Below are 13,823 nucleotides of genomic sequence, written 5' to 3' on the forward strand. Positions count from 1 at the left end.
ACTTGAGGATGAACTTATTTGAATTCTTAAACTCTTCCTGAATTCTTCAAAGCACTTAACTGATGAATAGCCGATGGTCTTCTAAATGCGACATTGGAGATGTCATTTGTGATGTGCAACACAAAAAGTCATGTGGTAAACAGGCTGCAGAGTTTACGATTCGAAGGCCGATAAGGTCTAAAGTTCACGATCTCAGCAACGAAAGGTCGACATGCGCATGAAATTTTCATTTCAGATCAGTTTAAGCCCTTGAGTGTTGCGAAGAACGCTTGAGACGTCCAACAAAATTTACGGTGTCTGTGCAAGTAATTTTTCAGTGTAGCTGCACATAAGCTAGTGTTCACCCCTCAAGTTGAGACCAGAACCACCCACAGAAATGGCTACCACGAGGCATCTGATTGTTTTTGGTGAGAAATTTGTCTTATATTTACACAAACATAAATCAATCCTACCATAAATGGTATTTATAGGACAAGCTATTTTTTAAATAAATTAGTGCACAAACAGCTACATTGCCCTTTTTAAATGAATTTAAAAAAATAACTAATTATCTAAATTTTTATGGTTCTCCCTCGAATGGTATACAATTTAGCAGATGAAAAAAATATTCCAATCGAAACATGAAAAATATAGTTGTTTGCATCGTAAAATAAAGAGTGCCAATAAAAACAGTTACTTTAATACTTTTACTAGGCTTTTCTGAGCTGTAATATCTGTGGTAGGTGTCATGATTTGTTTTTTTTTATTTTTGCCGCATATCGAGAGCTTTCATTATCTGTTTCTGAAAAGCTACATCTCTGAAAAAATATACTTTGCACTTTTGTACAGTAATACAGAGGAAAAGTACAAATTTAATTTTTTAGAGTTATTTCTGCCTTTCTATCGATCAGTATTAATTTTTTCCGGGCACAACTAATTTCTTGATTATATACACATCCTAAATGAATGGGTGAGAAGCCAAGGGGCACAAGTGATTTCTTTTTCTCTACACAGAGTTAGAAACAGAAATTAGGTAAAGAAAAAAACGGAGGATGCTTAGTAATGGTGCATTTGATTTTTCCACTCGATGTCAGTACAGAACAGAGACTCACTCGTATCCCTGGGCGATCAAGAGTCTGTGTATTTCTTCGAAAATTTGACTTTACCTAACTCTGCTGACAAGGAGACATCGCCAAAGTGATGTTCGGGATCTGCATGCGGATGTTATTAAATGAAACTATTTAGGTAAGGTAGAAAAAGTGTCACGCCTTTCTTCCACATAAGCCCGGGTTCGAGAGATATTCGCTTGTAAAGATTTCGCGCAGCATGACATCCCTTGAGTAATCGCTACCTCTTACTTACGGCCGAGTTTTTCTCTCTTCTAATTTTTGAAATCACCGTTACATTTTATCCCCATTCGTTTTATTTAGTTACTTCGCGATTTTTAAAATTTAATATAAATTTATGGATTTTAAACGAAACTCCGAATTGTGCCTTACCACGGCGATTACTCAAGGGATGTCATGTTGCGCGAAGTCTTTAAAAGCGAATATCTCTCGAACCCGGGCCTATGTGGAAGAAAGCCGTGACAACTTTTCTACCTTACCTATATAGTTTCAGAAAATAACAACCGTATCCAGATCCTGAACATCACTTTGGCGACGTCTCCTTGTGAGTAAAAAAATCACTTGCATCCCTTGGCTTCTCAACCAATTAAGTATCCTCTTGCATCAAAATATTTGTCTTAATCTAAATAAGATCCATGGCGTCCAAATGTCGTTAATAAATATTTTATCTTTCTAACTGCATCATATGACAATTTAGCGAGCTAATAATTTTATAAAGTTATTTTTACAATGCTGCTACGCAAAATATTTTATTAGTGAAAATAAACATTCAGCCTGGGATTTTAACATCGTTGTCGGATTTGTGTTTCAAGTTAAATGATGATGCTCTTTTTTCGGGCTTACATTTTTAATTAAGTTTTTAAAAACCCTTAGATCTCCACAATCGTTCGAAATATTTAAATTTAACTTGGCCTGCAATTGCGTATCGGTCATATGTGGTCCTCACAAATTTCTTTGCCTTTTTATCAATCGGTATTATTTTTTCTGCATTCAAAAAATACCTATCTCAATTATACCTACATCCTTTTCGGTAAAACAATGAGTCTGTGAACGGTAAACTTTTTTTTGGGGCTGGGATCTCAATGTTGGAAGGAATGCATTTCGGGGAGGGGGAGACATTTGGGGAAGGTAAACTGAACCCCTCTTCTCACAAACACTTGTGGGGGTTAACTTGATGCAGCGTAGTGAATGAAGTACCATTTAGTACAATTTAATTAACGTATTTTGCATACTTACCTTATTTTCTGATGTAAAACTATGGTTTTAACCATTATTAATCATAATTTAATGGTTGAGACTCCCTTAGTCACCGACGAATGTTCTAAACTTCCGCCCTTGACTTCCCAGGAGCTGCCATAGCACTTGCAGCGTTGGTATTTGCTTACCCAACTCCTCTTCCTTTCGAACCATTGGAAAGCTTTTTTGAATGCCAACATAAAACTCTGGTAAGTTGACGCTTTAGTCAAATTTATGTTAATAAATTCATCACCAATTTTCACTAATCTTGTCAGTGTTTAGAATCAGCTCTCCAATACTTTCTCTCATCTGATATTTGTAATATAAAAACACAGTTATCGGTTTGTTAATTGCAGAAATATGAAAATGTATCTTCTTCAGTTCTGGGACACGTTAGTGGTTATTTTGGTCTGTTTTCTAATTGATCAGGTGTTAACCAAGAACATTAGCTTTTTCTATGAATCATGTTTCTTTTTGAACTTGGTGACGGGAAACATAGCAAAAGATACACTGATGCATATTCCACAGAAGTTTACTTAACCGACCCAGGTTTCGACATTACACTAAGTATACCTTTGAAAATGACATAGTTTAATGCCGAAACCTGGGTCAGTCAAATGTTTCGACATTACACTAAGTATACCTTTGAAAATGACATAGTTTAATGCCGAAACCTGGGTCAGTCAAATGTTTCGACATTACACTAAGTATACCTTTGAAAATGACATAGTGTAGGTAATATCGAAACCTGGGTCGGTGAAGTAAACTTCTGTAGAACATACAACAGTGTATCTTTAACTATCTTTCCTGAGAAAGAAGCAATTGCAACGAAAGTAATGATTTCTCTTTCACCGTGAGGGGTAAATATTATACTCACAAATAAAAATTACATTTAGTAAAAAACACTGTTAAAATTACAAATTACTGCAAAATTAATCTTACAAATAATCCGATTACTTTCACTCGACCACTGACCAACACTTATTGTTAGCGTCAAACATTTCACCCTCTTGTAATGTATACATGTATGGAATAATTTACATAAATTTTGCAATCATTCGATCTTTTAATTTGTACATAACATTTTCCAGGCTCAAAGGGGCGTGGCGAAAGAATGCTTAGGCAAGGATTTCTCCGACGAAGCAATGAATGCTGCAATGGAATTGCACATGGATTCCCGATGCCCCCTTTGCAAGCACGTATGCAGGTGAGACATTAGTTTCATTTAACGTGTGAATCACTATTCTATGCATTTTATTTTTTTAATATATGCAAATCTGTATTTATAACAGAGGGTATCTTTATGCCTGCTATGCATTTTCATACGGTTGCATTGAATGCCATCAGATTTAGTACGTAGGTACATCTCATGCTCCCAAACCCCTTTTATGCTACTTCTGGTTGCGAACGACGCATCATTTGCGTCGTTTTATCATAAAAGTTGTTACTTCACGTTGTATATCTTCTGTGGTTTAGACACACAGCCGGGTGGGCACATGCTTTGAATAAGTTCAAAGGGAAAATATAGCTTAAAGGATTCTCAGGTTAACAATTATTCCTCTTGGTGCAAACCATTTTTCTGGAGTTCACACGACGGTTATGGCTTGCACACGCACGGACACACATTATGATCAATATTGTGGTGCTAGGTATTAGTTGATCTTATGTGCGGTGCATGGAAATCGTTTTTTTTCCATTGCTTTTGCTACAAATGCATACCATCGTCACACCTGCTTTGTTCCTTTACCTTAAAATCCTGCAATGTGACCATGAATTACAAATTTTTAAGTTTTCCACTTCCTTGGTTACTATTCTTCCCCAGCGACGCTGGGCGGTCTGCTGATATATGTATGCATAGACAAATATCATGTTTTATTAACATAAAGCGAGATACATTAAATTTAGCATTCGTTATTCTCGAAAGGGGAGTGGTATACATGAAATAAACTAGAGCTTTTGTCCAAATTGAGAGCAGTAAACTATAGTAATTAATGACATATATATGTTTCTAGAAATTTGGTCGTTTCTTATCCGCATAATCTTTTTTACGAGTAAAATCTATGATATATGACTTAGATATATTTTTAATGTGATCAGCTGAGAGTATTCATACACAAATATTAATTACCTCTCCCTTAATGGGAAAAATGAAGACAATTATACTCCTTTCTACTGAGCGCTTAGCCTCTTGCGTCTCTGAACATGATTATTTCTTATTTTTTTTAATCAGTATGTATTGACACTCTTTATAATTCACCCATTGGTGTTGGACACGGAGGCCCTCGATAGATAAAATAACCAGAGACTTAGATTCTGGATTGGGTTGCTAAGCATAAAAAGTTTTATTCCTTCTATTGTTTTTCTCTTTGATTTCATGACATTATAGTATAATAAATAATGCCTCATGCATCAAAAATACTTTGAAAGAATGTCTTCCCAAGTGCTTTATACATTTCTAAGAATAAGGAATCATTTTATAAAGAAAAAACGCATGTAAATAAATAATTATTGTATATAATTATTATTATATATAATTATATTTTATTATAATATAATATTTATTAGAATGAACCTCCACAAAGTTGAGCCTGTTACGATAGAGATTTTCAAAAAACGCATGCTTGAAATTATCAGTTTACAAAGATAGTAAGTGATAAATAAGGTCCACTTGTGCCAAATTTGATCAAAACAGATGCGAATACAGCATGGCCTTCGACGTTAAATAAAAACTGCTCATTTTATACCAAAGATCCTATTGAATGATTCGATTCTCAAATATTCATCAAGAGAATATTTGCAGGTAACACTGGACGGCAAAAAAAAAGTTTTTCTCGAGCCCTGATACCATTCGTACTGATTCTTATGTAAAATGACCTCCGAAATCCGAATATGACATCCGTTTTCCTCCATCACCCACCATTTTTGGGGGATAGGCCCCCCCTCTAATTTTCATCACTTTTGCAATAATTTGGAGGAATGAAAAGGATTATATTAACATTTATATTTCTTATTAGGTTTTTGAGATTTGAAACGTTCTAAAACATGATGATTAATGGTAAGGATGTAGATTTGGGGGGATTATTTTCCGTTACTGATTAAAAAATCATTAAAAATTATCAACCTTTCCTTTTTTCGCGATTTTTCCCTTATTTTCTTCATATTTCAGCTCCCATTTCATCTTTTCCTACCTGAAATATCCCAGAATAATGGAAAAATATATCAACAGCTTATATAGGCCACAATAAAAATATTTAAGAACACGGTATAGATAAAATAATGAAAATGTGTGCCAACAGTTCAGAAGGTACGCTACCACGCTGGCGCTCTCAATACCACCCGCACATCAAGAAAGAGAAAAATAACCATTGTGAAGACGATGAATAGCATAAGTAATTTGGTATTTGATTTCCCTTTATGCACTGAGGTAGAAGTTTCTCATAAAAACCAGTAGCAGGCCTAATATACACACCAAATTGCGCGCATTCAACTTATCTGAAAATCCCCTCTCAAAGTTGGTGTTATCTTCATGGAACCGTCCCCAATGTTAATCTGAAACTGCTCCAAAATATTCTATGACAAGGTGTGAATGAAAGAAATGCATTTTAGTGATTTGTTACACCCAACGGCCTAATACGATAGCAGAAATTCCTCGACGTAGGCGAAATAATCATCACTTCTTTGTCACCCAAAAAGTTTCAGAATCCAAGCCAAGCTCGATTTTCTTTATGATTCAGGTGTTTCATAAACGTTGAATCTTGGAAAAGTTTCCTAATCTGGGGGACCACGAATTTCTTCCTTTGTTTCAGACTCACTAAGAAGAGGACTTAAGGTTAAAAATTGAAATTCAGCTCCTGTCTTGCCAATTGCTTTCACAAAATATTTCATCTGTCGTAGTTTGATGTGCAATGGTGGAAAGTGAATATTTTCTGTCGGAACAAGGGAAACATGAGAGAAATTTTTATGACCATGAGTGAAGCTTTCGCGCAGAGGCCAGTTCCGTAAGATGTAATGTTTTTCTCGGGCGTGGCTGCTGTATTCACAAAGGAAGCAGCAGTATTTCGTGAAGCCTGATCGCAGTCCCGTGAATAAAGCGACAACGTTCAGATCAGCGCAAACTTACCAATTATAATCACGATAGTTAATGTTTTCAAGGATTCGGCTGATATTTCCGCACGTATCCTTCATATCGGCATTGTATGTAGATATAACAGAAGGTAACTCATTCCCATTGGCCAACAGGACACCAAAAGAGTTGACACTGGGATCGCTAGAGGTATCGACAACTTCAGTATACATAATTGATTTGAGAGGCTGATACTTTATGGAACTCCATGATTAAGGAGAAAGAATACTTTTTAACTCCAATGACTGCATAAAAACCTATATCTTATATTTTTCGTGGAATTAGAAAGTATTGCTATTCCTTTTTAGCTGCGAAAGCAAGAGAATTGCCGTCCATGCCGGAGCGGGAGAGGCACTGCGAGGGCCAGCGTAGTAAAGTGAATCTTCCGAGCTATTGCGAAATATTTTAATTATTGTTGCTATGCTATGCAACAAAATATTTTTATTGTTACTGCTGTATCTTGTTGTCGTATATTTATATCATTCCGAAGAGGATGATGTGAAATGGAAGCAGGAAATTTTTTAAAATACGTGAAAATTCGCGAAACAATGACAACATTGATCATTTTTGATGCGTTTTTACACAATTTATGGACACTAAATCCCCCCAAAACTACCTCTACACCAAAAAAATTAATTTTTTAGAATTTTGCATCCTTCAAAAACCCATAGAAAATTTTCAATGATAAAATAATCCTTTTAATTACTCCAAATGACCGAAAAGTCCTAAAAGTTGGAGAGGGGAGGTCCCCCGAAAATGGTGGGTGATAAAGAAAAATGGAGTTCATATTCTGATTTAGGAAGTCATTTTACACAAGAATCTGCAGGAATTGGGCCGATTTTCATGCCGTTCAGTGTAATTTTTTGAAAATTATGTTAGTAGCATCAAAGTTTGCCTTAAATTAAAAACAACAATTTTCTCTTTTTTTCTCACCTCTTTTCAATAATTATTAATATGACTTTCTATATTTTTTCAGCAAACAGGACGTGATCCTTCGCTGCTTAGGAGAATCTTGGGATGTTGTTGCTCTTTTTTCAAATAAATCAGTGGAAATGGTTCCTTTCGTAAGAAATTTGGTCGAAGAAAGTCTTCACAACCTCTGCGACAACGATGCTGCATTGCTTAGTGGTACCGATTTTTCTTATCCTAATATATAATTGGGATATCTTTAATTGAAGTAAAAATTTGACTAATACAGGGTTTGTCCTACGAGTTTCCTGATTGTGTACATGCGATAAAGCTGCTGGTTAAACACTAAGCCATCTTAATCCACGGCAGGTTACACCAAATAGGGTTATCCAAACAAGTTTTTTGCGTCTCGTGCTTGCTTTTTGCACAAGTGACAGTAGTCGTGCTTGCAAAGTCACTGTCACTAAATCCCGGTTTATTCGGAGCTCCTAATTGCACTATATGACGTATGTACGAAAGTAGACCTCTTCTTCTGCCGAGAAACGTTAGGCGAAACGTTACGATATTGAACGACTGGGCCAGTCACAAAGATATTCGAACATCTTTGTCAATTATTTTAAAGTTCTCCGCTAAGTGGGATAAACTTTTATTGCACGACGTTTCTGTGAACAACTTGAAAGTCTCCTGACGACATTCCCAGCAGGACGAAATGTTGAAGAATAAAAGTTCATTTCACGTTACAGTAATTTCGAAAACCGATTACACTAGAAAAGAGATTTTCAGCCTTTTTCATGCAAGGGCAATAAATCGGTTTGCCATCGTACGGATGACCACAATGCTCCCCGTCGTTTTACCGGCATGTCAATAAAATAAATATAGATAACAAATGACTTCAAAGTGCAATAATATCTGTTGGTTAAAAAATGCTATTTTGATATTATTTATTTTTGACGAGTGTTTCGATATTTGGTTCGTGATACAGTATTTTATTTAGCCTATAGGGGCCGCAAGAAACCATCCGGCGGGACGCATGTAGCCCAGGTCCGCGGATTTAAAATCCGTGTATCAGTGAATAATTATTACAGTCGCAGTAGTAGTGCATTCGATGCGAAAATCGAAGAAAAAGAAAATAACTGAGGCCTAAAAGTTCCGTTATCCTGTGCTCCCGCTGTGTGAGGGAAAAATGAGTATTGTTGGAAACTTATAAGACGGACCCTGAATGCAAAAGTTGAGATATGTTCGTAGCCTGTCTCTATTATTCACATATTTTTCTCTTTCCCTATCCTTTCCTGTTGCACTCTCAGTGTTCCTTGACGAAGAAAACGGCCAATGTCTTACCAGTGCCTGGCGCACTTGCCAGTCTCGTTTGGAAGGAGCGGAGGACTTCAACCTCATAGCTATCTGCGATTTCACAGACATACCGGAGCTGGATCCTTTCTCTAAGCAATTCATTTGCCAGTGAGTATGGTGTACCAAGGGATTACACGCTAAGGCCTTTGTCTGATTACCGATCAGTTTGTTGATAACCGATATTGAGAGGACATATACCTCCGGCTTCAATGTTCGTTTTTATGACAGATAACTCTTACAAAACGTACCTACCTATGCATTTTTCTTGAACTTTCCAAGGTGTATGAAGTAGATCTGTGTCACTTTTGACATTTTCTTATGTGTCAAATTGGAATTTTTTATATCTTTTGATTACAAGGTACTACAAAATAGTAGACTCTAGTCAGTATTTTACCGTATTCCAACGTTCTCTAAGGAAATTTTTCTTCGAATTGAGAAACAAGCAAATACAAATATCTAAACTTAGATGTATTGTGAAAACTCTAAAGTGATGGCGGAAGTTATACGGGAGTAATACCAACGTCACCTAAAAGGTAAAACACCGATCTTTGGGCAGCATTGTGATGCTGTGAAATTTGAGTGATAATTTCAAAAGAATGAAAAAATTCTCATGCCACTAAGATTTAGGAAATGTCTGAAAGAACTCGTAATTTAGCCAATGGCGGATTAATACATAGCCACCACCCCGAGAATGAGTGACAAGTTCTGTTGCAGATATATTTCTTTTTGCCAATTTATTTTGGAATGAGAACCTTTTTTTATCTTCAGACAGATATAAACTCATAAGAAGATCCTCTAATCAAAGGGTAATTTTAAATCTTTGCCATTCGAAAAAGGCTTTGATTAATGATTAGACAGTCCCGTATTCATTGTCACGTCTTAAGCATTTGATTTACGAAAATCGTCTCAAGCATGAGCTCATTCGTAAGTTTTGTTTCTTAATGAAAAGGCCTTCGTCAAGACGAGCTGGTTATGTTGTTGGCTATGAAAGTGGTAGCCAGATAAGCTCGTCTTGACCAATAAGGTGGTCTTCATCAAGACCGACTCAGCTAAACAATCAATACGCGATTATTAATACGGATCTTCAATTGTTTTTTATGATTGATTTATTTCGTTATTATTATTATCCGTCGACATAACACCCGTGGAATAGTGATCACCTCATGAATTTTATATGCATGTATATTCCGCTTAAATGTTTTCATTTGTACAAAATATTACTCGTTTCAGGAAATATGTGGACTTCTTTGAATGCGGAGAGGAAGAAACCGGAAGGTGTTCCGAGGAAATGAAAACTTCTGTCACTCAGGTCATGTCCATATGGAGAAATCAGACTTCTTGCTCGAAATATTTTCACACAAAAGAATGAAAAACCAGCAATGTAAATACACAATCCAAATGAGATTTTTTGGCCTCATATCGCAGCATATTAAACCATAAGGACTCTTAATTACACTTCGTTTATTGTATGCGCGTCTGTTCTGAGATTCTAAGATCTAATCTAAGATCTTATCTAAGATTCCTTCAGTTTATAACTGCAGAATGATTTCGTCAACAAATTTTTTGAAAAGGCATTAATAATTTTTACGCATGCATTGAGTGATAAATTTTCCATTTATTACAACAGAATGATTTCGTCAATAAATGGTTTGAAAAGTTATTGATATATTTTAAACTTGCATAGTGAGATAAATTTTCTATTTATCGATTAATTCGCCTCACCGAAAAACCTTTTCAGCAGCATGCAACATATGGATACCAGCAGTATTTCCAAGTTAATATATCCACGCAATTCCTCCATTGTGTAGCAGGAGTTAGCTCTCACCAAGCATGCACCTATCATTCTGTTGCCTACCGCACTACTCAGATGCAGATGGTAATGCAGTTATACTGAGGGCATGCACGAAAGTCCTCATACTTGCCGATTGTTAATTGCTCTTGGAAAAATTATTCATTAATTTTAAGTAAACACATATGGACGTTACTAATCTGTCTAACAAAAGGTCATTTATACAGGGTTAAGAAAAATAATGTAACGAAACTTTAACCTTGGATAGTTGATACCAATATGAATAAGAAATACTAATGACGTATATGTCGAAAACCTATATTTAAACTACAGAAATTTCGAGCCAAACGCTCCGATTTGCCGCGAGTTTCCCCTGTTCCCTTATTTTTTATTTCTTTATTGGTTGATCGGAAATTTTTATGTGTATTTGTATTTTTCGTAAGGAGAGACACAGAGCATAATAATTTATACTGATTTATTCGTATTATTTTGGACTTGGTGGGTTAAACCTTTTTAATTGGTTATAGATGAAATTGGGTGATCAAATATTATGAGAGGACATTAACCCTTTCACTGCTGTTCAATCTCCAAAAATTTTCTCCTCACATGCGACGAAAAGGTTAAAATGCTTTTCGTGCAGCCAAGGAGCAGGTACTTCCAGAATGGGCATGGTATACCCTCCGAAGGGTCGCTAATCCGGAACCCTTTCCTCGACGAGCTCACCCTCGCTGGCCCCTCTCTTCGACCCTCTGAGCGGGGGGCCTCCCTCCCCAAAAGTGACTGCTCTGACTGCATTTTGAAAATCGTTCAATTCATCCGATCATCAAAAACTGATTGTTTGCGTCGCACTCCTGCCAATCAAGCAATAAGTACGTCTTTGAACCGTGTTTCTGCGATGAAAAATAACGATTTTTTTAACTTTGCTAAAAACGTGGCTGCAGACCACCGGAAAATGGGCATTTTAGCAAAATCGTTATTTTTCATAGCAGAAACGGCGTAGAAACACGGTTTGGTTAGTCAGAGGTCAAATGTTTGCACATGAGAAACGGGTGAGTTTTTGCATGTTTTTGCTCATAGTAATCGGGAAATATTGACAGAGTGAAAAGTTTTCAAGTAACGCGCTAGGAATAAAAAAAAGGAATAAAAGAAAACAACGAAACAAGCGGGATTTTAAGAGCGAAATTGCTTTGCAAAACATAAGTAGAAATTGATAGCTAAGAAGCCTAGATCTATTGGTAATGCAATGAAAGACCCCATTTCCACTTGCCATCCACTTACCACAAATAATTTATTTTTAATTACTTAAAATGCTTCAAATCATCTCATTCACGTCAACACAGAGGGATAGTTGCTGTGGAAATGAAATGGCAGAAATTTTCATATACGCAAAGGCTTTAGCAAGCGGTCTGAGAGTTCCAGTAGCCCTCGGAAATTTTTGTTGATACGATCTTGAAATATAAATTAATGCCTTCTACTCGACCGTTTTTTATTCAGACGAATTGCTCACATGACTTCCATTAGAAATTTTCTGGGCGTAGGTATAAATTATAAAGAGGTGGAGGATAAAATGCGTTGGCGTGGTCAGAGAACCATACAACAATAAAATGTGCAACGAAATATATTTCTATTAATATTTGGAGGGATTATAGTCAAGAAAAATAGTCCTATTTATCATAATTGATGTAGACCCAAGCGCCAGTTCCAATGTTTCAGCTCATGCAGGCATGATCATTGGCAATAGTGGAAAAAATAGCATAAAATCTTACAAAAAGGATTAACAAATTATATAGTTCCGTGGTAATTATAGTAGTGACAACTTAACAGAGAATTATTTGCATTAAATTTGAAATTATCTGCATGTTAAAAGGCTCATAGTCCATAGTGACGGATGTTATCCCAGCCATGAATATTATGCAAGGTATTGTGGCGAGATGACGTTACCTATTACGTTTATTATGAAGATTTAGCCATTTTCTAAATTTTGTGTTTTCAAATTTAATTTTATAGGCACACATCTGCCCTATTTTCTTTATCATTTTACGCATGTTAACTTTGTTCGTTACAAAGGGTTCCTCGAGTAAATATTGTTCCACCACAGTTGAATGAATTAATTATTTCTAGCAATAGGCCACTTAAAGTCTAATTGTTTTACCATCCGTGTATTTAACTTAGGTTTTTAGTGTTATGATTTATTTTTTTTCACATTATTATGTTTAGTTTTGCTTTATTAGTTCTTAGAATAGTAAATGATTTTTCGTAAACGTTGCCTTTACGAATGAGTGTAATTCAAACCACTTACCAAATCACTATAAAGATATTTGTAAAAAAAAGGGTAAATTAGCACTTGAATAAGAAGTGATTAGCATAAATATATTTATTTATTGACATCGGCTTAAAATAAAGACGAACAAATTATCGAGAAAAATCACGCATTAGTAATTCTTAACTTATCAAATTTCTCACAGTCCCTCCTATTACTTTCGGAAATAGGAGGGACGGTGGTTGGTGAAGGCGAGCTTGGATCGAATGTAAGTAACAGGGCAGGAGAGGCTGTAAAAGAACTAGTTCTGCGAGTACGATCAGAATAACGACCTCCGTTTAAAAAAATCATCAGGTGTTGTAATACCTTTCGCCACGCACCTTTTGATGCTAATTGGAGCTGACATACAGATGTATATCCCTAACCATCCTGCATTACCCAATCATGCTCTTGTCCCCTCTGAACTTTAAATTGAGCTACCTCTTCCTTCATCTGTTCCTTGCTGTGTGTTTCTACGTGTTTTAGTGCATGATGATGACGTCGTTTGGCATAGAATTCGTGGTAAATTTAATAAATCGTGCGAAATTAAGAAGTCATTTTTAATAAATTTTCTTTCTCAAAAATGAAGCATACAGCACTTGAAAATGACTTACCGATAATGAACACTTGCGTCAGTGAAGGCATAGCACTGGTTGGCTGAATAATTCCCTGGAGATGTTTCCCGCGTTTTGATAAAATGATTCATTGAGGATCGGTTTTGTGCGGAGGTTAAAATCTTAGTTCCCTTTACGTCAGATCTGGTTCAAATCCTTGAAGTTAAAAAGATTTTTTCCCTGAACGAAGGGCACTTATGTTACAGATCGACGTTCTTCTGATCGGATATTAAGCAGTGCTCATCTGGGCGTCTTTCTTATGGAGTAGGGCCACAAACGTCGATTCAGTCTGTTCAACCCTACTTCCTCTTAAATCCTTCCCTATGGATCAAATTATATAAGGTCTCCGAAGCCTCCTCCAAATCACCTTCCTGCATCTAAGGTTTAACTCTATTCT

The 13,823-nt window shown here is 36.1% G+C and overlaps 1 protein-coding gene across 1 annotated transcript; it reads left to right on the plus strand.

Moving 5' to 3' along the window:
- LOC124154381 lies at window positions 1-10,384 on the plus strand. Its single transcript, XM_046528067.1, has 6 exons — window positions 1-407; window positions 2,454-2,551; window positions 3,434-3,549; window positions 7,442-7,593; window positions 8,679-8,832; window positions 9,955-10,384. Exons 1-6 carry the CDS (start codon window positions 377-379, stop codon window positions 10,091-10,093), a joined length of 690 nt encoding a protein of 229 aa, XP_046384023.1. The 5' UTR covers window positions 1-376; the 3' UTR covers window positions 10,094-10,384.
- The last annotated feature ends 3,439 nt before the right edge of the window (window positions 10,385-13,823 follow it).

This window comes from Ischnura elegans, chromosome 2, assembly GCF_921293095.1.
Source record: "Ischnura elegans chromosome 2, ioIscEleg1.1, whole genome shotgun sequence".
NCBI lineage: Eukaryota > Metazoa > Arthropoda > Insecta > Odonata > Coenagrionidae > Ischnura > Ischnura elegans.